We start from the raw sequence: 24,906 nt of genomic DNA, 5'->3' as shown, positions 1-24,906 counted from the left end.
AGCAGTACATAGAAGAGTATCAATCACCCTGGCTTCCACATCTGACTTTCATATTTTCATATGCCATTAGAAAAAAAATTCAAATGCCACTAATCTAAATTGAGATTAGAGTAATTGTGTTTTTCAGAGTGACAGATGTGTAAATGAACATAATCACAAAAGCAAGCCCTAGTGAAACAGCATTACATTATGGAAACTATTCACTCAGCAAAGAAATAAAACCATCAACATCTCTCTCTCTGTCTGTAATGAGATGAGAAAAAGCAAACTTCTAAAATGAAGGAACATTTCAAAGAGTGAGAAACCTTACATCTTATTAATGTATCACAGTGCTTTCTCTCCACTTTTAATATGTTCTTCCATGAAAAGGAGGCAAAACTTTGAGAAATAAGCAGACACAGCTTATCCAGATGCCATGCATTTTCTTCCTCTCTTTAATATTTATTGAAAATCTGTGGCTGACAGAAGATATGCTTTTCCTCAGCCACACCAGGAGGAACATGCTTGCACCAGAACTGACTTTGTGTTTTATATTATGACCATCTCGGCTACCAACTCATTTTTCCATGTTGGACTGTCTGCCTTAGCCTCTTTCCTTCACTTTTTTGAACGAAAGCCATTAAACAGAGGATATTTAATGATGTTTATGTAGAAAAGACTCAAGATCATTATCCTGATTACTGTATGTTTTAACATATGCTTCAGTAAATGGAGCAGGAATATACTGAAACTCTGCTGCAAATACTCCAGTGTAGTAAGCATATCTTAGCTGGAGTTTCTTTAGCCCTGCTTTGTATTTATTTCTCTGAAATATCTCAGTTCATCATTTCATACTCTTTGCATCCTTCACATTAATATAGCTCTTTAGCTGTCAAAATTCAGACATGTGAAGCAAAGAAAAGGAGAATACTTTCAAGAGATTTTCCCCACTTCTCTTGATTCCAAGATTCATGCAGCAAGAACTCTGATTTCATCCTTTAAGACAAATTTGGAGGGGATGTGCCAGTCATTCAGGTGGTCCTGATGCTTTTGTAGCTCTCCTTCCTCCCAGCAGCTCCATTGCATCTGTCCCCTGCTTCTCAGGGCTTTCCCTCCTGCTCTGTCTCTTTCAGCATCAGAAACATAAGGCCAAGTTCTCAAAATCTCTTCTGAAAGCCACAAAAACTTTGCTTTCTTCAAGAGGCAGTCTACTAAAACCACTTGTACCTAATGGTGGCTGAAAAGCCACTTGGCTGCACAGCTGGTGCACACCCTGTTGCAGTATCTTCAACTTGAGACAAATGTGAAATAAAACCGATCTTACTTCAACTTCCAGAGGTTCACAGCCAAAGACATCAGTCCAAGAAAATGAGAATTAAAGTTGTGCAAAAATTTACCAAGACACTTGAAGTCTCAGCTAATAAATTCAGCAGTATGTTGTATTTGCAATATTCAGAACAAAATTGCATGAGGGATCAAAGCCTGTGAGAACTCTCTTGGATATGAAACTACTTATTAAAACGGATTTAAATATAATTTCCTAAATAGTACAGACTAAAATCAGCTACTTCACTCAGATGTCACCAGGAAGTTGGGAATGTAAAGAGAAAACAAAATCTCAAAATGTATTTGTCTGTTTTTTCCATAATATTATCACTTTAATTTTTCTTGGTTTTATTTAATACCTTGGTTGGTTTATTGAAAAGGCAGGATCCACCTCCATTATTTAAAAATTCATGATACTCTTCAATATCACACTTGGAGAACTTCCTTGGAAGATAATACCTGCAAAGAAATAAGGTAGCAGCATTATCTTCTCTAGTGCTTTTTATAGTACATTTTGTTTCTTCAAAGTAGTTGTAAAGAAATATAACGTTATACATTAGAAAAGGTGCTAAAAATACACTGTTCAGCATCAGAGTGAAGATATTTGCTTGAAATTATTTTATATTTAAATCATTTTTAGTAAATGGCAAACATCTTTTAAATGACACAGAGCTCATGTAAAGTGAGAAGTATAAAAGATTTCCCCAAGTTATTTTATGCCAAATATCACAAATCCTATTACTCAAGGTGTAGTTCTCACAGACATGAACAGTTCCACTAAAGGGCCTGATCTCAGAAATACATTTATTTCTTCCTGTACTTACCACAGGAGACAACAGCTGCCTTTCCCACACAGCATCCTTTTAAAGATTGCTCATGGTTCATTTCTCTCTTAGATGAAATTGCTCTCTTGGCCCACAGAATTTTTTATAATAGAGTTATACCATTTTAAGATGTGTTTCTAATGAACATCAGCTAACATTTCAGCTTCCCTCTCTCTTGTGCCCCACTGAATGAAATTCGTTTGAGCACAGATTGCCAATCTGAGGTGCACTTAAAAGCAATATGAGCCTTAACAGATGTGAAGAATCTTTGCATGGATCCTTTCCACAGGGAAAGAGGTCTTCCCAAAGTAACTTAAGTGATCTTTGTATTTAGGCCCTTAGTCATGACTTATGCTTCAAACAGATTTTGGAGTCTCAAGGGCTTTCCTGTATCAGCTCATCACTGGATAAAAAAAAAAAAATGTTAGCAGAAATACTACACAAAATAATCCTACACTACCAGGAATGATGGTTTGCAAAACATAATCTCTAGTGTTTAGACTTAGGTCTAAGAACTGAAGAGACTGTGGAATTCAATCCTTCAATAATAACCTATATATAATGCATACTTTTTTTCGAGTGCCTAATTATTTAAAGGTTTGGACTTCAGATAAAGATTTAAAGGATGTTAGATGAGGATCACTTTTTACAAGATGAAGAATGACTACCACATTGACTTTTTAACATAATAAAAATCAGAACAATCTTAACTAGCTTGCTTTTAGTTAAACAAGGTAAAAAAGGCACAACAGATTCTTCCAAAGAGCTTTCAATTAAATGAGGGGTTTTTTTGTTTGTTTTGTTGTTTAAAATTGTTCTGTCCAAAAAGCTATTGTGAAAATTTGCAAGTCAATTGAAATTCTTTTAAAAAATTGGAGTACTGTTTGGATCTAAAACTAGACTATAGTTCAATTCATATGCGTGAAGACTGTCTGTAATATGAAGAATTAAGGTCTGAACACACCCACACACACGAAAGCATCATCAAAATCTCTCCAGTGATATTATATGTGGGTATAAGCATACTAAACTTCCAGTTGGCAGCAGTTTTTCTAGTGTTATCACACAAATTAGAGGATAAAAAATGAAACCTGTAGATGAAAGATTGCAATAGCACCTCTGAAAATGTAACGTACATAGAAATTTGATCCCACTATTTGTACAGATTGGGATGTGTCATTGTTTGTTTCCACAACTCAGCAGCAAATTCACAGAAGAGAAGAAGTGAAACATGGTTCTGCTTCTTTGCAATAACCCTGCTTGGTTGTTGAGCTTCTGTGCTCAGTGAGTTAAACCAGTGGTTACTAATGATCCTCATATCCTCTTATTGACTCCCTCATGCATTTCTTTGAAGTGTCTATTATAAGTATGTTTACATGTAATACTTTACTTTCTTGAAAATTAATCCACACAAATTAGTCCACTGAAATGCAAAAGGCAAACATTTTCATGCTTTTCCTTTATGTCATTGTATGCAAGACTTGACTTTCCTCTAATGAATGCCTTACCCGGTGTCTCCCATTATGCATCCTGACCACGTGTCCTCACACTTACACTCACCTGACAACAACAAAAAAGTAAAATTTACATCTTAAGTCTCGTGAGTACAAAATACCATTTCTTGTCACTAAAATCACACGGTATGAACTCACTTTCAGATTTAAATACAAATTGAAAGAATCAGTTACTCCTTTATGCACGCCTTAAGTATATCAGTGCACAATGACAAGCCTTCTTTCAAAAACTATACATGATTCTGTGCATTCCTAGCTTTGAAAATATGTTGTTTTTCTTTCTTCCCTTAAATGAAGTCAGACGAATTGCAATGTCAGCCTCTGGCCCTTGCAAATCATGAGTCTGCTCTCCTGACTTCTCCCATGCCATGATATTTGATCCCCAAATTTTCAGAGTTAAAAAAAAAAAATCAGTTTAATCATCTTCTAAGTTTTTAGTTCTCTTCTACTCCTATGCTGATGTGACTGGGGAAATTTTAGCTTGAAGAAAAAGCAAACAGTAATGCACACAAAAATGCATAATACAGTCTGTAAACATGACATAGTACAGATGGATGTAGCAGCTTTTTTCCCTCCCTTCTTTACATGCTCCCAAGCCTGCCAGAGTGCAGCCCTCCCCTCTGCTTTCAGAACTGTCTTTTGTGCCTCTTTCTATGTATATGCTCTGCACGTATGCTTTTTACCCTTCTGTTTCTGCAATTTGCTATACTGTACCACAGAACAACAGTTTGCTGCTTCCATTTTAATAGTGCGATTAGAAAGGAACTGAGGCTCTGCCCAACAATTATGTCTCCGCCTTCCCTACCCAAAGACTTGGCCTTCCCCTGTGATCAACCATAAAAAAGGGGAGCCACCTCTACCACTATTTTCACTTTCTCCCTGTCCTGATATCAGGTTAATTATATGCAGCTGGAAAATGAGTACTGAACATGTAGGTAGCACAGAGCATCCGTCCCACATTTCAAATGTTTTTCAAAATAAAAATATGTGAACTGCAAAAACCTTTGCAAGCAGATGTATCTCTCCATTATATGCTGTTTTTACAATGGCTGAAACAAATTCATCTAAGCAGATATCTGTTACTCAATATCGCAATTATATTTTAAAATGTAAATTTAATACACTTTCAATATACTGAATTCTTGCATACCCACTAAAAAAAAAAAAAGCAGTACTAATCTTGTTTATTCATCAGCTACAAAAGTATGCATGATCGAATAACTAAGCACTCCAATTCATTCATTGAAATAGTTTCAAAACTGTGTTATCATTCTAATCGTCCATTGCTGCCCATGTGCTGGGTCTTTATCCCATGTGAAGCAGGGAATATGAGGTACTTGTGGGAGGGGAAGATCTGAATTAAGGCAATAAGACAAACAGGGGTTACTAAGAAGTTAAATACTGAGGTTACAGTAGACAAACGGTAGCAGCATGGTGGCAAATACAGGATATTTGGGTCATACAGAAGAGGATTTCATTCAAGGCAAACAGTGAAAAAAGCTTTGTTGATGTGTCACATCCATTCTGCATAACAGGATTGACGGTGGCTTATCTTAATCCATAGGTTTAATAATGTCTGTCTCTCTACCTTTGTGTTGTAGGATGGCAAACATTCAGTTTGGGTGTGACATCAATCTCCCTGGAATGAATGTTGACAGACACCTTCATGATTTATTTTAATGAAATGAAGACACCAGAGATACCAGCAATATGAGCAGGGGGAAAATCACAGCATTTAAACAGAAAAAAACAATGGTATGTCAGTGTCTCATGTTATTACGTGAAAAATAATGTATTCCAACACAGAATCATAGAACCATAGAATGGCTTGGGTTGGAAGGGACCTTAAAGACCATCCAGTTCCAACCCCCTGCCATGGGCAGGGATGCCACCAACTAGATCAGGTTGCTCAGGGCCTCATCTAACCTGGTCTTGAACATCCCCAGGGATGGGACATCCACAACCTCTCTGGGCAAACAGTGTGAGAAACATTTTTAACATATAAAAGAACACTGTTAAGATTCTCCCAAGATTTTCTCCAAGATTTCTCTAGAGACGGGGTGAAAAAGCAAACCAACTTACCACTTATTAGTTTTCTTCTGTCTGAGAAAATGCCAATGTTTTGGGCCAAGGTTTGTGCCAGGGTAACTGCCATTAAGTCTGTCTTTCCAAACTGAAAGAAAGTAGCAAGGTAGGAAGAGTAATCAGATAGGTACAAGTATCTCAGACACAGGTGAAGCTTTTCTCATTTAAAGGCAACAAAAGGTGAAATAAGATGCACAATGGTATAGTTCTTACTTCAGATCAGCTAGAATATGGACAAGTGAGGAAGACCAAACACTGGCTTATGAACAAGTTAAGTAAGAGAAAGTCTGCCTGTTTCTTGCTGTTGTATGAATGGCAAGAATATTACAGTGTGAATGACAGAATATTGCAGAATCTGCTGAAAAGTGTATTTGAACCCATATCCAAATTTACTCAAGCATCATTCTTCATTTAGACATTCCTTTTATAGAGCTGTACTAAAACTCTGCAGCAGCAAAGCAGCAGCAAGATATTTCGAGGAACTGCACTGATAAATTCTGTGCAGACAATTTTCCACCACTTTTTCCTCATACCAATACCCACACCTACCTCATTCACACCTCCGCCTTTAAGCAAGGAGCAGATTCCACCAGTGTGGGCTACACCACTCCGACTGCTCTGGAATCGACTCCCCCTTTGACAAAAAGGAAAGAAAAGGAAGTTTACCCCACTCAGCCTGTGAGTTCTGCATCTACCCATCCCAGTATTTACCTTTCTCATTTCCAAATGAGAAACCGACATTTGCAAATGCCGGATGTCACCACTATGCTGCTAACTATGCAAAAACAAAATGGGAAGAACAGATAACCACTCACAAACCTCACATGACAGATTACCCCCTGAAAAGTTCTACTATCTTCCCTGTTTCTTCCCTCCCCCTTCTCATATTGCCTAACATAAAAGAAAATAAGAAGGGGACTACTTTCTATCTCACCACCCTTTTGTTCATTGACATACTCCTTCAGCAAGTGACTTCCAAAACCTACCCTGGCACATGCTACAGGCAGAGCACAATACAGGCCACCATGCCGCAGTGCACGGAGGCCTGGTAAAAAAGGCATGTGTCTAGTTGGGCAATGCAGACGTGGCAAAAATGAAAGGGAGATGTGTCAGTGGCCCCCGATGGAGAGGTAGGTGGAAACTCCCCAGACTGGCCTCATCCAGGGGACAACCACACTGTGAGCCTAAATTTAATTATGCCTCTGATGCTGACCACATCGGCAGGAATGATTGCCAGTTACCAGAGACAGAATATCCTCTATACCACTTCAGCTTACTGATCCAGCCAAGCTGATGCAAATCAGTTTTCTCAAAGGAAAACAGAAACACCAAGAAACAGAATGCAATGGGCTCATTGTGCTAAAGGGGAACGTTCATTTGTTACCAGCGTGCTGTCATACTTCTACTCCCAATTCAGCCATGTCTTACTCAGGGACCCAATTTTAGAATTGGATATTTCCAAGCAATCTAAGAATGCAATACCTCAAATACCAGTGGAGATGGTGTTACAGACAGCACTGGAATTAACATTGCAGTGGTATCCAGAGTCCAATCACAGGGAGAAATAGGGCCCACTTTGTTCTAGCCAAGCCACTAACATTCATGAGAACGCTCCCCTCAAAGACCTTACAAGATCACCAGAAAAGATACATGAAAGATCGAAAGATAAAAAAAAATAATAATAAAAAAAAAAATCCCATTTTACAGATACAGAACTGAGACACAGACAAACCAAAATCTGCAGGCAGCACTTGCAGATCTCACTAGTTCTCTTCACATAGGAAGGCAATGACAGTAATTAAGCATGTGTAAAAAAGCCTGAGTGGCTGGATACTGGGGCTGGATAACCTGGCACCCTACTGAAGTCATGTGAAAGTGAGGAGTTTAGGCTAAAATTATTCATATGGGTTCCTAAAACAGTCAGCAAATAGGGATGAGAACTCAACGGAGCAATTCACCTGGCTCGTCTCCTGCGGATCAAAAATATCATGAACCTCTCTTTTATTTGTGTAGATGTATTTTGCTATATCAATCTTCCTACCAAAACAATTTAGAAATTTGGAGGAAATAAAATCCCTCCCAGATCTTGTAGTGCATGTCTCTCTGGAAGACAAACTGGTTTGAAGATCTCAAACACTCACATCAGTAATCCTGCAGCATGCAGGTCATTCAGTGGAGAAAAGCAGGCCATAGTGCTTTTTAAGCAGGAAATGTCATGGGTTTCAAAGCCAACGTTCTGCTTTTAAATAGTCCAGCAGGGCTGTCTGTGCTCTACTGCTGAAGAAGCAAACCTACGAGGTGGAACCATGCATCACCTTGCAGGCTGCTGTTTGCAGAGTAGGTGATTGCACATAACAACCAAGAATTAATTACAGCACATGCAGCTAGAGCTTCATACATTAAAACTAAAAGGAGAGGAAAACCTCTAGCTGCACTGGCAGGCAGGTTGTGCATTGGTTTAGCTTTTTCCCAGCTCCCCGTCAGAAACATCATTTTCTGAATTATGGCAGATTGCACACACAACACAAAGGAGATGCATCAGCCACTCAGGATAAGCAGCCCCCAAGAAAGGAAATAAAAATAAAAATAAAAATAAAAAGTAAGAAAACATCACACAAGGTTACGTACGAAAAAAGGTGAACTGCGTCACTTTTCTCTGATAAAATCCCTCCTATATTTCATAAACTCACGTAGGGTCACCAAGGGGTTTTCAGATATGGTGAACTTGTTATCAGTAGCCCAGGTTTCCATGGCAACCAACACTATCCTGGTGTTAAGTTGTTCTTTATAAATCTAGTACAGTAACAGAACGAACAAAGATATTATGTCAAATAGAGTAAAGGTGAGGGTTACCCCTTCTGTTGTACCACGTTGCATTTTTACGTAACTGAATATTCAGCTTGTTCTAACATACGTTAGGTTCTCCCAGGTGGTTTTGTCTCCCTTAAAAGCAGCAAAGGAACATGAAAACAAAGCAATATCTAGGTTTTAGGCCTAATTCTTCAATCATCCCTCCAAGCCCATGCACAGATCCCTTGCAGGTCCTGCTCAGGCAGAGGTTCATCGGTGGAATTTTAACAAATTGCTACAGAAGAGTTTCAAACAGGTCAAAGACTTGGCACGAAAGGGTCTTTCACAGTGCCCAGCTCACCCCAGTGACACAAGAGGTATCTCTTATACCAAACAGTGATCTACAAAATCCCTGTTTTCACTGCTATAAACCTCTACAGGAGTATTTAACCCCTTGTTGGCAGCTGTTCAATGCTGGGAGTTAATCCACACCAAATGCTTTCCAGAGTGGGAACTGCATTTTTCTTTTTCTAGTATTGCTTCTCAGTAGTGAGATGTAAAAGCCAGCACCTCATCCTCCTATTGAGCATCACAAATATAATCCACATAATCCATTTGTATGTCCCTATTCTAACTCATTTACTCAAATGTTGCTTCTTCTTTTTTTTTCTTTTTGAGAAATTTTAGTGCATTCAAATTTCAGATGATTTTTTAGGTCTCAGTCAACAAATGAACCAGTGTTAAAACCATCCTGTCTAAGGTTCTCTTAGAACTCAAACTCAAGGTTTTGATCTGATTAAAGGATACTTAAATGTTTGCAGCCACAAAAATATCTCTAATGCTTTATGCTAGACAAAGTCTTTATACATAGCTGACTTTGTTTCTAGATGAAAATTTGTGAACATTGCATATGTTGTTATTAAGTATACCATGAAATGACAACTGCTACATTTATTGGCAGGAGAATCCTATGATTCATCTCACGCGTAAAAGAACATTCAGCCAAGTGATACTTACTAAATCTGCCATGTTCACAACTGACTTAGCATAGCTGTTTGTATGGCCGACTGATAAGCGGTGCTTTTTACACTGTGAAACAAACACAGATAAGTTATAAGCACAGATCTAGAAAAACGAGCTCCATTTCTGGAAAAAAAAAAAAAAGTAAAAAGTAATCATACCGACAGCAGAACCTCCATGCATGTTTTGGTCTCCTGTGCTGAATGTAATGCTAGTATGTGATAGTAGAAAATTGCTCAGAAAAGCACGTTACTGATATGCCTCATGACAACTGTCGTGAGGATCTGTTAATTCCTGTTTGGAAGCACTATTAGATTTTTACTGAAAAAATGCTATAGGAACAGGAACCCATTGTTACTCTCTTCATTAGCTTCATTATTTGCAATTTTAAAGGCAATTTCCAAATGCCAATACAGAAATTAGCAACACAACTTCCATAGCTGAGTTTTGTTTAGAGGTGTTACCACGCCAATGCTTGTATCTGTGTGTTAACCTATCAGATTTCTTTTTTTTTTTCCAGCTCTCTCTCTTAGACTGTCTTCTGCATTTCTTAATTTATAATATCACACTGCATAATGCCACAGTAACTGGTTCAAATCACAATCAGACTGCAATGGCACCTTTACTGCAACCTGTATTACAGCGCAATAAAGATGATCTGTAACACTGAAGATACTTTTCCAGGTTCTCTTGTCTGCTGAAACACCGTTATAAATGAGCAACATGAGTATGCAAGTCATAAGTATCTTAGAAGAATTCAGGACTTAAAGGCAAAAATTTTCAGAAATGTTTGACTATCTTGTGCCTAAAGACACTTCACTTTGGATGGAGTGTGCTCCCTATTTTCTGGAAGTTTGGATCTTTTAGTGTTCAAGAAGTGTCAAGCAGCTGGGTGGTGGGAAAGGCAGGTTTATGACCAGAAATGTAGGGGGAAAAAAATTAAAAAAAAAAAAAAAAAAAAAAAAGGGAAGTTATACTTACTAAAATAACAGAAGGACAGGACTGCAAAGCTAAAAATGGGACAAAGGATGAAATGGAAAAGGCACAAAATAATAGAAAATAAAGAAGGGAAACAAGAATACGACTTGAGTTTATTTTTGCAAATAGAACCTCAGACTTCAGGCCTCCAGCTTCTCCAAGCATCCGACAGAAGGGTTTTCAGTATACTAATTTATAAGTCTGTTCTAAGATTTTAAGAGCTTTGTTCCCAGGGTAGATGCAATGGAGGAGCAGCCAAAGGGGCAGCTGGGAGGACACAGCACCCTTGCAGCAGTGAGTGGCGGATGGGGGCTGGCAGGATGCAGCTCCCAGGGCTAGGTAGGATGCAGCAGCTTGGCACTTGCATAGGCCGGTGGACAAACCATGAGGCTAATCACTCCCTTTGGGAGTATCCGAGGAAGGTGAAACAGCCCCATTGGGGCAACCTCTGGATGGCCCACGAAAGTGTCCCCTGGACCTGGCGGCTGGCAGTTGAGTCCACCTGGAGCACCACACCTACTGCATGCACACAGAAAAAGCAAAACACATGTGCATGCCATAGGGCAAGGATGAGTCCAGAGTACATAACCCTTCCTCCTCATAAAACAAAATTATTCATAGAATCATAGAATCATTAAGGGTGGAAAAGATCTCCAAGGTCAATTCAAGATTCAACTTATCTGGCCATGGATGTTAAGAGACATTTGTTTCAGAGAAGAAACTTCCAAGTCGACTGACTCTTGTATTAGCTATAATTAACCAAAATTAGGAAACATTGTTCTTGGGGTTATTAGCCCAGACAGATGAGGTCCCAATGGGAAAGCTGCAGCTTCAGATCTTCAGGACAAACACAAAACACCAGTTAAGGGAAACTTGCATCCAGTATTGTTTGGTTTAATTCAAGAATTTATTGCTACGCTTAGCAAACTGAGATGATGGGAGTACACTGGTATCACTAAAATTGTCCAAGGACAGTGACATATTCCTTTTAGATTCTGATGTCTGCTTTTGGCAGTTTGAGTATTGCTTGGGAGACACTGTACATTTAGAAAGGATAGATATGGATACACTGATTTTAAAGCCATAAAAGACCAGCCTGAGAGCTATTAACAAAATATTTTTTTCTACATTTATTTGGATGTATCAAAAAATCTAGTCACTATTAATCTCCCCACTGCCAACAGCAGCTGCACAACCGCAATAATTACATTATTGATTGCTGAGCTGCTGTAACTAAGACATGTGCTCAAGAAAGCCCAAAAGAAAGCCATCAGCTTAAGTCCACTGTCATCAGTCACCTTCTTGACACAAAGTTTTAATTTATGATGCTTTCTGTGATACTCAAGCCTGGTTTGCCTGAATTCTTGGTGAAATTACCTTGCTAAAATTCAGACACATTTTCGTCAATGGCTAACAAGACCATAAGCTCTTTTCTTAAGGATATAGTGAATTTATTCTGGCCATACGTTGTTTTTTATTGCTTATCCTTTATAGGACAATTAAGACAATTTTATGTTACTGATAAATATAAGATATTAAGGTACGCCAGTCTTACCATTAGATGATCATTTACAATCATTAACTCGATGTATTTTGTTTCTTCGTCAACTTTACGTGGAATTTGACGAACCTACAGAGAGAATATAACCATAAGAGAGTCTATGACAGAGTACACAGAAAGCGTAACTGATAACTGGAAACAGCTTCAGAAAACTTCTCACACATAATTTTTTCATTGTCTTAATTCTGTTCTCAGATACTGATGATACTTCTGGTGCTTGGTTACATCACGTCAAAAAATTCTTAAATGTACACTATGTATTGTATGACCAATTCTATGTGTACACGTTTGGTCAATTACCTGGATTAACAGGTAGTAAAAATGAGTAAACGTATTTACTGTGCAACTGATTGGGATATTTTGTGGAGGGTGAAAAGGAATGGACTGCATTATTTTTTTCAAATATATAGTCCCCATATTTCACCTCCTCCAGAACATTTATATGACTTTAAACAATGAAATTAAGTCTTATAACCCAACTAAGTCCAAGTTTCGTTTTTTTATAGACAATCCCCAGTGGGGCCCACATCTCTAAAAATGGTTTGTATGACCTATAAACTTTTTTTTCACTAAGAAAGGAATCCCTCCTGAGTTTCTTATGAAAAAATCTCTGTGTATTATTTATTCGCACACTGCTTGATTGACACAGTGAATGCAGTACCCGCCTCTGTCTTACACACTTCTCATTTAGAAACATTTATTGCAGTGCTTCTCCATGGTGTCCTTGTTTTCTGATTTTTTTTTCCAGGAGAGTTATTATATCATTATGAGTTGAAAATGCCGAGTAATGGCTAGTTTATAGAAAGGTAGCAAACAACCTGATGTAAAGTAAGACCCACTAGAATGATTTCTGGAATTTCTCAAATGTATTTTTCACTTCTCTTTTGACTCTGAGATGCTTACGTTAGTCAGAGAAGTTATCTTCTCCTCCCACTGCTGTCAGTATTTCATCTTTTCCTGCACTGTTCAGACCCCTGACCCAACTCTATTTTGACCTGTGCCATCATTTCAGCTCTATTCCTAAAATAGGAACTGTTGCTGTCTTTGCAGAGCACAGGTACAAAGTTAACGTCTCCTCCCCTTTGACAAATGGGGATTGAAATCTCAGTTCAGAATATTTATTTTAAATCAAAGTGACATAAAGTAGCTACTTGTCATCACTGCAACATAAAAAATTTGTAAATGTTTCATTAATTTGGAGTTTCTGTGTCCAAATTGGGAGAAAATATTTTAGATATTATTTTTTTCATTTGCAATTTAGCAGTGTTTAACAATTTTATAACATTGACAGAAATGTTATTTTTGAGATTCAGCAGCAGGTTAAATGGAGCCTAGAGGAGGAACTGCCTTGTGGGTTTATAAATATAATGGAATGGGGGTGCTGTGCTTGGCCACACATGCATGACATGGGCTATCTAGTGAATCTCTTGAAACTGACATTTTGGTGGCACCTCATCAAAGGTGACAGCAGAAGTGCTCAACTTTTCAGGTGGGCAATGTCCAAGAGAACCCAGAAATGCTTTGTCAACATTAGATACTTCTTTTTGTTACATCTCTATTAGTATATAGAGACCTCACACCAGTCCAGAAGCAGCAGCAGGACTCCATCTGGATGAATTAATCCAGTAGACACAAACAAACTTGATGGCCTATTACTTATGAATGAGCATATTGGCACATACCTGCCTTCTACTTCTTTTGTGTCTTGGCTTTACAACAAACTTCTGCGATGTAGCATTCATTGCCAGAACTCTAAGCAGAAAACACAGGCAAATACACTGAGTGTTTACAGAAATACAGCCCAACAGTTAGTGACCCTGATGCATCATGACAGTAGTATGGCATTCCTCCATGCATCAGATGCGATAACAACTCCTTTTTGCAAGGTTCCAGCTAGAAAGGAGGCAACAGTACAGCTGCTTCCCAGTAACAGGGTTCTTATTTAAAAACCCTACTAGTGATAATCTGGGTCTGCTGAAACAGATGATCTGGGGTGTCGCGCTTCAGAAAGCACAGCAGCTGTTCTGTGCCAAAACTTCACCAATACCGGGGATGTAATATTATTAGCACAACCCTTCCATGGAGTGAATCACATTTTGGGGAATTCAGCAGACATTCACAGAGCTCTCACAACAGCTACCTAAATTAATAAGAAGAGCATGGAAGGCAGAATTAACACTTTAAGAAGATTATATTCACAAAGTAAAACATGTTAAAGTTGGGAGAAATGTTATAGGATTTTGGCCATGCTCCTTGTCAATACAATATTCTTCCCTTCTAATCCCACTGTCTTAAATTTGTTAAACCTCTAATCATAAGCACCAAGATTATTCTTTTGCCAAATCCCTTTTGCCAAATCCATTACTAGCCACTCATGGCAAGGGACACATTATAAGCTAAAAGGAAGATGACACTTGATCTCACCCTTTTAAATGTCCAAGAAGTATTTTTCCATCTTTGCTTTTAGATTGATAGTCTCTCCTTCACTTTTCCCTATACAATAGCAACCCTTATCTCATATAAATCCTTATCTTGTATAAATCCTTATCTCTTATAAATATATTTACTATTCACATACCCCCACAAAGGTCTTTTTTTGAAACATAAATTGTTTTCAGTTGCTTATTTTGTAATCTGACTTCTTCCTTTGCCTTGTTTCCCTCCTTTGTATTTTAGCTATCATTGGACGTTCTTTTAGCCCAGTTGGGGTTGAAACCTGCAATATTCCCTGGTAACTTACCAGTCCTGCAGAGAAGTAGACGGTACTATAGGAGTTGTGTAAAACAAGGGACTTCCAGTTCACATACCTTTGTACACAACTTTTGATTGTGTTCTAAAATCCTAAATAATTCAGTTCCACTGGTGAGTACAGGAGGTTTCTTACAGCTCCACCTCCCATCCTACAGCAAATTAACTGCACTTTTTATATGAGGTCCAAATAATAGGATTGAATACAGTAACGACTGGGACTTGATAGGGCTGCCTGTCAGCAAAAGCTTAAGATGTGAAGTTGAATTGCTCATCTGACAAATGAATACCAGGGATAAGTACTAATCTTAACCTGGAGTGGCTATTTACTTATAATAAAAATAATGAAAGCAAAGCTCGACTAACTGTTATAGTCTTGGCAAAGTCTTTTTTGGTGTTTGAAGTTTGCAGATACCCTTCTATGAAGGGGGCTTGACGATCATAGGCCCATTGCTTAATAATGTTTTCATGGTTACACTGGTGCACTTGAAGATTTTCTTTACAAAAAAAGACCTAAAATAAATTAAATCATATCCAAGGGTCCCTGTATATTGCTTATACACCTGGAGTCTCTTGAGCTCAGAATGATGAAAAAAACAAAACTTTTTTTTTCCCAACAAATTCTTACTTGATTGTGCTTTAGATATATTGATTAATTCAGTCTGTGTTCTAGTGCCACACAACTGACTCTCAACCTTTCGTTTTCAATTTTATATCATCATTAATGAAACTGGTAAAAATACAACTTCTTAATCAATAAAATAGTAATTTACAACATGTGTATGGGATCTCAGATAACTTGACCAGCAAATGTGATCATTTTCCCTACCATCGGAAGTCACCCGTCTCTGGAGAGGAAAGATGCAGCCGTTAACGTTAACACATTAACACCCATTAACACTATGCTATAATTCAGAAGCTGGATGAATTCACGCAGAGTGCATTTCCAGCCAGGGACCCTCAGGCAAAAGATCATGACCAGCAAAATCACACAGGAAATGCAGATAGCTGAGAAAGCCTAGCAGAAATTTTGACAGGAACATATTACCTTGAAAAAACATAAAGAGAATTCAAGCGACCCCAGAAGAAAAGGACATCTGCTCAACAGTATTTGAAAAACAACACCTTCGATAACAGAGCGTTGCCTAAGATAATGCCAGGGCACTAAATATCTCAACACAGATTGGGAGAAAAATCACAGTCTACTTAATTATGAATTCAAAGGCTCTAAGCATCCAAAGTTGTCGGATGAGCTTTCCTTATTTAAAGTCCTCATTACCTTTACATGCTACAGCAAAGTACAGTACAATCTATTATTTTCTGCAATACCTCTTTTCTTCTTCCTTTTTTTTTTTTTTAATTCCCAAGGAGCAAAAGAATGTAAAAAGCACATTTCTATCAAACTGTGGTATAACAGTTTGTGTTTTCACTATTACTGATATTGAGTAATCCCTATTACTTGATTTTTCCCTTCTAACATCAATATTGAATCTCACGATACATCCAATCCATTCTTAATGCAGTGCTGAGAAGAAATCTTAGCTTATTCACAGACTGTTTTGAAGATAAGGAAACTCCTGACATCAAGGAACGGCTGCTTAGGCTGAGCAAATTGATAAATTAGGAGAGTATTAAGGAATACAAGAAGTACTGATGACATAGCCTAGCACATTGCTTGCTACTAACAATAATGGTTCTGCTGTAGTACTTAAAAAAAAATCAAATCCAACTATACCATTAGCAATTAATTGCAGATATTTTATAGAACAACAACAACGAAACACGAGTTGAGATAGTAGTCCTCACTCTCCAGACAGGTGGGAAAGACACGGTGGTGCCAAGCAGTGATCCTGGTGGGGCAGCATGTGCTAGGAGTAAAGAAGATCTGGCAGGGTGTACTGCACGTATGGGGACAAACTCTGGTGCTCATGTGGGCATGGGGGAAAGGGGTGAAGAAGCAGGTGGTGGTGGGAACAGCTCCCATCCTCTGGAGCTGTGGCTATGTACATTGGATGACTTAAAGACAGTCTTAAGCTGAACAACCAACGACAAATAAAAGTGTTGGGATTCCTAGTGAGGATATCATCTATTACATCTACTGAAATGTTCAAAACAGACCTCAGAAACTGTCCTCCAAACAGTCTTACAAAAACAAGCATGGGGATGTGGAAGAGCAAACTGTAAGTTAAATTTTATTTCTCTGTGTATGGAACAAAGAGATAGATTAGCAACTTGTACCACATTATAAATATTTGTGTAATTAACACTACTAGCTTTCTACAGTTAAATCTTTTCAACCTTTTCAACCTAAATTATTCTGCAATCTTATGATTTTAATTCAATCTAATAGAAACAGCTTACATTATACCACGTGCTGGATTTTTTACAGCAAAGCCAGTAATTATTTATTTGGTATCTACAGTAAAATTAAAACTGTACAAGCATATCTGGATTTGTGAAAAAGTCTGAAGCATTATTTTGACAGGTTTTTTGAAAATCAAGACGCTTTGGTGGAGGTGAAACAGGTGGATTCTGCTTGCAATTAATTCCTTTTCAAAATGCTTAAAACAGAAAATAATTGTTTACTTCACAATCTTGAAAACATAAAACTTAACTATTAGGAAATCTTACATGACTGCTGACAGATATCTACTAAGTGCCCAGCTCTAGCAGTCTCCTACTTCCAAATGATTCTGCTTTGTTTAACCAACTAACAAAGCTGCACACGCCATGCTCCAGGACAAGACCCATCTATGTGCAATGCCTAGCATGGTAGCATCCCAGATCCAGCTGTTATCATAGGACAAATATATCCCATGCAAATATCTCATATGTTTTGTAGCGAGACGACTGGACATCTGCAACTCCTTCTAAGAACAAAGTAGTCCAGAAGTCGTTTCTACTAAAATGAGTGTCTATGAAGGACAGTTTCACTTGTCTAGGAGATACTTTGTAGAGTAGGAAAAAGCATCTGTAAAACTAGCAGGTCCTTGATAGAATGGGGGTATGCCACACATACTGCAATTTTAGCTTCAAATAACAAGCCAGCTTCGCAGATGAAAACTCATTTTTAAAAATCTCTTATCCCTCCATATACAATATCGAGTGTTTGCGGGGATTCATCACTACAAGCACATGAAACCACTTCTACCTCCAAAGTCATTTGTACCTAAATACACGACCCGCACTACAGCCAACATTGTGAAAGGTGTTGAATGGACTGGAGACAAGAGGATCACAGAACTGCAACAATATTTACCAAGTAACTGTCCCTCAGACTTTTGCTCACACCTGGTATTCACCCTCTATCTCAAAATAGGAAAAACCCATGAAAAGTTATCAACCATTGGCAACGTGGGGTTTGTTTTCATCATCTTTAGGCTACCTCAGTCCTTTTTTTTCTACAACTCCTAGCAGATAACATAGTCCACAGACCACAAGACTTGTTATGAGAAACACACAGCATAATGTGAAGGTCTAGGAGAGGTTGATTCATTGGATTCAGGTTTTTTTAGCACTTTACGTTCTTTTCCAGTACTTTCAGTGTTTCAGATTCATTTTTTTTCTTTTTTTTTTCATTTAATAGAGAAAAAGAAGAGATATGCAAATAAGCAATGCCATGTCAGAAGATTATCTATCAAATACGATTAACAAATCTGGCCTTAGACTAAAACACGTCAATAGTCATGAATATTAAAAAAAAATCATACCAGATGGCAGGTCATCCAAAGGAAACTCAAACAACTTGGATTTGTAAACAGAGTGCAAATGGAAGTCATCCTGAAATTGTAAACAATTGCATGTATTAAAATTCAATAATTAATCCACCTCATGAGCCTTAAAAAGAGAGTTCTAAAAGGGTCCTTGCTATCCAACATCTACATTAGGAAAGAGCAAGGTACAAGGCATCATTTCTACACTGTGTTGCTCAGAGCTGCTGAACTGGAGTCAAGGCCGAACCGGGAGGAGAGTGATGTGTTGAACCCAGAGTGGGAAGTGCCAGAGAAGGGGACAGGACACTCACAGGCTTCTCCTGCTGGCTCCAAGGGACCTTCATCCTCTGGTGCTGTACTGCTCTTCTTCCAAGTGTTACAGACCATACACATATACGCACATAAGCATACACATACCACTACCTAATTTTTGGAGGACTACCTCTGTCTGTGATGATGAGGGCTCAGACACCAGGTTAATGAGTTGGGAATGAGGGGATCATCCTTTGGCCACAGAGCCTGCCCTGTAACCTCGTCTGTATTCCACAAACAACACATTAGGACTACTACAAGTTTACTTATTCTACTTACATCTGAAGAGTTTTTCATCTGGTTCAATAAGGTATGTATGATTTCCATCATAGAACATCCCACTGTCAAGAGCAGGAAATGTAAACTGATTTAAAAACAAATATTAGTACAACATTGAAGTTTAAGAACTTCACATATTTAAAAAATATATTTTTTTTCTGAAAGGAAGCAGTTAAAAATGGTTTCAGGAACTGAACATTATTCTGAGTCTTTTTTTGGTTTCTTTGCTTCAAAAAGAAAGACATTCTCTCCCATAGTGATACAGACTTTACTTTTTTCTATAAGTCTTCCTACAACACACAAAAATACCACGGAAGTTTGGCTAATGTAAACAGCTCAAAATCCAGTTCAGATCCATTCCCAAACAAGACTGATCTACCTGCAATAAAGGATCTGTCTTCAGAAATATGCATACTGAGGTTTTGGAATATGCCCACGGCTTTCCCACAAATAAAAATACAAATAAAAATATTATTAAATTGAATTGATTTTTAGGTTTTAATGGTTTTGATTAACTCTCTCCTCAGTAACCTTGCATAGTACCAAGTACAAGGGTATAAGGGGCTGTTTTGGGCATTGCAGTAATAGCAGTTATGACAGATAGTCTTTTTCATCTTAAATTGTGTCAGTTTAAGTTCATATTTCTAGAAAAAGTTAATGGCTATACACAGTACTACATCAGTATGGACATTACACGATACTCATGATAAGAAATACAAGCATATACTACACTTGTGAGCTATTGCATCCATTGAAGAGCATGTCTGTCTTAGCATCGTTCATTTAGAGGGTTAACCATTTAACATTCACAGATGTAGCCTGGGTTGCTGAGTCTACAGAGTACATCAGAAGTGGTCAGGAGTCCATGTACAATTTAAAGCTGTTTCCCCTTTCAAACTATCTGTGCTTAGTCTCCAGAAACAACTACTGTCCCCACTTCTTTAAAATTAATACTCTAGCACTGCTGAAGTTTCTGCCTGGGAAAAATATGAGATTTTGGAACGTCCTTCAGCTTTTAATCAGGCAAACTTCCTTTCTTCTTATTGCAATTTAACTTAAGCACAATCTGCAAAACTAAGTGCTATTAGTAAATGACTTCTTGTGCAAATGTTGCACCAGCAGCACTGACCTCAGATCAAGTCACTCATAAGAATAATAGTTACGTCTGACCTACAGATCTGACTTGCCCGCTCAGAGCATTCACTGCTCTTTTCCAAGTGACTTCAGGAGTGCCATGCTCTTTGAAGGTATCACACATTCATTGGTGTGCTAGAGAGAAAGCAATAGCAAAACATGGGCCACTTCAAAAACCCAAATTTTGGATTATGTAAAGTCTTCAGACAAGCAAATTTGTAGTCATAAAAGTCTAACTTGCAGTTACAACAGCAGTTTAGGCATTTACCACCAGTGGGCAGCAAAATCAAAGAACAACCTGGTATTTTGTGCCTGGTCTTGAAACACAGAACTGTGAGTCGTGCCTGACTATAGCTTATTATATCCCAGCAACCAATGTGTTTTGTATTCAAAGTTTTTAGTGTTAACTCATAGGAAGCTGTGGTTACTCCTTATCCCACAGGAAAAAGAAAAATACCAGCTAGCTTGGAGTTAAGGTTGTAGAGAGACGTTTTTCATTAGCAAAGTAATTGAGAAGAAGTTCATAATTTTAAGCACTCCATCAGTCAGTAACTCTATTAATTTAACTAATAAAATGAAGACCACAACATAGACATTACCAAGAGAAGAACTCACAATTCATGATTAGTTAAACAAATACAACATTATCTCTACAGAGACATGTCTGAAAAAAAAAAAGACATGGCCAAGATTACTGGCCAAGATCTAGGGGTACTACTAGATCTTACTCATACTTAGCATGGTCTCACACTTAGCATGAACCTTGTGAATATGAAGCTTGTTATTCTATTAAAGGAATCTGTTCTTTATTATGCACTTCCTAAAATTTGGGAAAGCAGAGCTCCTGCCCTGCAGACCTTTTTAAAAGACAGCTCTCCCTAGCTTCCATTATACCACTGAGAACTCCAAACTGTGTTGCAGCTCTGATTGCCAGTGTGAGGTTGCAGTACTTACTTAGCATTGAAATCGACTGTGGGGAGCTAGCTGTAAAGATGAAGATGCAGTGTCACAGAATGTGAGGTTAATACAGCTCAGGAAAACAATACTTTCTCGTAGCAGATGCTGGAGTTACCAGCCTGCTGTAGTAAGCTTCTGAAACTCTATTGCACTTAAAAAAAAAAAAGACACTTCACAAGGGAGAGCTGAATTATACAGGAAAAAAAAATGTTTCATCATATTACTGTGTTAGAAGAGCTTGATTTGAATATTATTCAATTTAAGAATACCGAGTAGCAGGAGGGTCAGTCTTAAAAACCAACCAGCCAAAGAGGCCAGGAAAGGACGTGCACAGCCTCTCCTTGCTTTGCTGCATTTTCTCCTAGGAGCTGGCAGGGACCAAGACCTAATGGATCACTGCTAATGGAAGCCATGAAGCTAAACCCCCTCAGGATGCATTAGGATGCTACTATTTTTAGGCTCACTGACACTACCAAACCTGAGGTCAGGTTTATTGAGCTGTTCAACCTTGACTGTAAAGGGAGAAACACATCTCTAAGTCAGACAATGAGTGCAAGAATGACAAAGTATAAAATACAAATATATAAAATATATAAAAAAAAAAGAAGGAAACTAGTCAAACACATGTACATATGCATCTGATACTAAAACTACAGAATAGCTGGAGACGGAAAATAAGCTGAAGAGATTTTGATCAGCTAAACTGCATCCTTGGAAAAAAGCAAAGCTCAGGTAATCTCCACACTCAGTCTCTCTTGCTCCCATGACCTTTCAAGCTGATATTAGTATCAAAAGTGCTGAGGACCTGAAATTCCCAGGGTCAATAGACACTGAAGTTACTTGGCTGCTCTGAAAACCTCACTAGCTTCTTTCAATAGTGCCAAAAGTAGACAGGTCCAAAAGCTGTACAATCAACACACAGCTCCATGTAACCTTCAGATGACAGATGCTTTAACTACATTATCACTAAATTATGTACTTTAAAACAAATTTGTACAATTCATCCTTTATTCCAGATTTTGAGAGAGAGATTTGACTTTATCAGAGGTATTACCCCAAGCACAGAGCTTAAGATGAGCACTGCTGTGAAGAACATGGATGGGACTAAAGAAACTCTACATTGACACTTCCTTTGAAAGAGAGTGGGAAAGAAAAATAAACACGTCATTCTAACAAGGAAACAACATGGACAAATTTCAAATGGTTCATATCAATATTGGTAGTGTTTTTATTCATATTAATTGGTTATTTTCAGCTACTTTTACTCGTGTCCCTATAGTAAATTATTTCAAAGCAATATTTGCTCAAAGTCACTATAATAGCCCTTAGTTAAAAAAAAAAAAAAAAAAGAGAGAAGAGAAACGTGCACTTTGGCATCAGTGAGTTCTGAAAACAAACAAGGCTTTTACAAAGTTCAAGTTAAAACTTTTTTTCTAAAGGTTGTTAAGCTTCATAATAGTTGTTGCAAACCAGTTAATAAATAAATAGCACTTACTTTTCTATAAACAGCTTTATTTTATTTAACAGACTAAGTAAAGCTCAGTAAAAACAAAACAGCAGACTTACTGTAGTCCATGGCATGTTGACAAGGCAACAAATGATACTGGATTTCCTCGAATTTTTCCCTGATAATAGCAATGTTCTCCTCCCTGAAATCATAAATTGAGACTGTAAATCCACAGGAAGTTCCACAGTATCACACTCTGTCCTGTCCAATACTGCTATTTAGTAATTGCATTGCCAACCCTGTGACACAGTACCAAGAATTGAGTGTCATTCAAAGGGGGTTCATCCCATCTCTGTTCAGCCGTGAGTTTGGTACCTAGTCAAACATCATCATTTGGACTCTCTCTACACCGAATGGAGGTGGATATCTTCAGTGCAAAATCCTGGCATCCTGAGGCAGATTTCAGAAGCAAATGACTTCAGAAGTGCCCATCTTTCTTCACTGAAGAGAGCTGGAAATGAGAGGCTTAGACTCGACACCTGTTCTGCACATGGCTGTGTTGGATAAGATGAACTCTGCCCTGAGGGCCAGGCAATTTCCTACTTCTAAGGAGAAAGGTATGCTTGTCAATAATAATATTGATTAAGAAGTGAACAAATCCAAAGTGCTCCCTAGTGCTCCAAAGATAATGGAAACTTCAGTTTATATTTGCCTCTTCTCTTCCAGAGAAACATATACACTTTCCGAATCGAACCCAGGAGACCTGACTCAGCATATCCCCATTTTCACTGAAGTCACACTGATAGTGAAGTAAGCCCTACGGTGTGTGTACCCAATGCATTCAGTATAGCACAGTGTCATATTTGAATGCCAAATTAAAATAAATAAATAAAAAAAAAAATTGAAGGTCCCTCCAGTTCTCACTGCCACTTTACCTTGCAGAAGTAAATTTAACTATTAGTTATGTCATGTTATTGCACTACTGTTGAGTAGAGAACTAATTAGAAGGTGAAGACTTTAAATGCAATGTTTTGTTTGTTTGATTCTTTCTTTCTTTCTTTCTCTCTCTCTTCCTTTCTTTCTTTCCTTCCTTCTTGCTTCCTTCTTTCCTTCTTTCTTTCATAACAACACTTTACTATTTCTATTTCCTACCAGCAAATGCTAGCCCACAGGTATGAATAATCTACCTAACCTAATGTGCCCAGCCCTGTGAACATTTACATACATTTACTGCAGGGAGGGAAAGGCATTACAATTACTGCTTTTGCAGAAGCTGGCAGTCACTTGCATGACTGAACAATGCATAGCACAATCATTTTAGACCTCTGACGTTAAATGCTGTTGCATTTTATTTTTCAGTTATGGAAAATAATTAATCAGGATCAGACAAAAGGCAAGAAAACACATAGAATATGTTGGTAGTTTTGTTTTTTTATCAAGAAAACTTATTCTTTTTTCTATGAGGCATGCAAAGTATTTCTGAAAGCAACTACTAAGCACAGGTGCCTGTGTTTTGAGGTCCTCCCTGAGCACATGTAGGAGACTGTTTCTCAGAGCATGGCCATCAGCAGGGAAAGAGACCTGCCCCAGCGGGTCACTGGAAATCATTCATCCCTTCTCAAAATCTTCTCTGGAGCATTTGTTCTTGGGTGATACGGAGTGCTGGACTTCTGTTGGATGCCAAGGCAGTCAGCACAGCATACCTGGGAGGCTCATGGCTGCAGTGATCACCACAGCAGTGTAACAGGGAATCACAGAATCATTAAGGTTGGAAAGACCTCTAAGATCATCTGGTCCAACCATCCCCCCACCACCACTAAACCATGACTCTACCACCTCCCTGACAAACCGTTCCAATGCCTGACTACATGCACCACCTGATCAAACGAAGGGTCTGACACTATTTGCAGGCCTGTTGCTTCACTCTGGAAGAAGCCACCTACATCCTGTTACATGTGATTCAGACAGACTGTGTCTTATTTTGGCTTATTCTCTCTATTTCATTCTCCTTTTATACACCTACTTACTTCCTATATCTTAGCTATTTAAAGCTCTCCTTGTGTGACCTCTTATTTTTTTCAGTCTAAAAGATGTCCACTGCTACAGGGCCACAGTATTGCTTAGGGCTTTCCAGAACTCATGAATGAAAACTACAAAAAGAGGCATTCCAGCAGGTTAGCAACAAAATTGACAATCAAACCATATGGATGAGCTGAAACCTTATACGTAACAAAACGCT

The 24,906-nt window shown here is 38.2% G+C and overlaps 1 protein-coding gene across 1 annotated transcript in view; it reads right to left on the bottom strand.

The window, feature by feature from the left end:
• The window catches only part of ADAM22 (ADAM metallopeptidase domain 22), a 142,674-nt gene that overhangs the window by 41,634 nt on the left and 76,134 nt on the right, over window positions 1-24,906 (bottom strand). The window contains 13 exon segments of the mRNA XM_040547059.1: window positions 1,665-1,764; window positions 3,638-3,689; window positions 5,726-5,816; window positions 6,278-6,362; window positions 8,357-8,386; window positions 8,388-8,521; window positions 9,536-9,607; window positions 12,072-12,146; window positions 13,760-13,827; window positions 17,417-17,419; window positions 18,536-18,618; window positions 19,141-19,191; window positions 22,787-22,869. Coding sequence (XP_040402993.1) covers window positions 1,665-1,764; window positions 3,638-3,689; window positions 5,726-5,816; window positions 6,278-6,362; window positions 8,357-8,386; window positions 8,388-8,521; window positions 9,536-9,607; window positions 12,072-12,146; window positions 13,760-13,827; window positions 17,417-17,419; window positions 18,536-18,618; window positions 19,141-19,191; window positions 22,787-22,869 — 927 coding nt within the window.

Source organism: Cygnus olor, chromosome 2 (assembly GCF_009769625.2).
Source record: "Cygnus olor isolate bCygOlo1 chromosome 2, bCygOlo1.pri.v2, whole genome shotgun sequence".
Lineage (NCBI taxonomy): Eukaryota > Metazoa > Chordata > Aves > Anseriformes > Anatidae > Cygnus > Cygnus olor.
The sequence above is the reverse complement of the archived record's forward strand: the minus strand, read 5'-3'. Positions and strand labels throughout refer to the sequence as shown.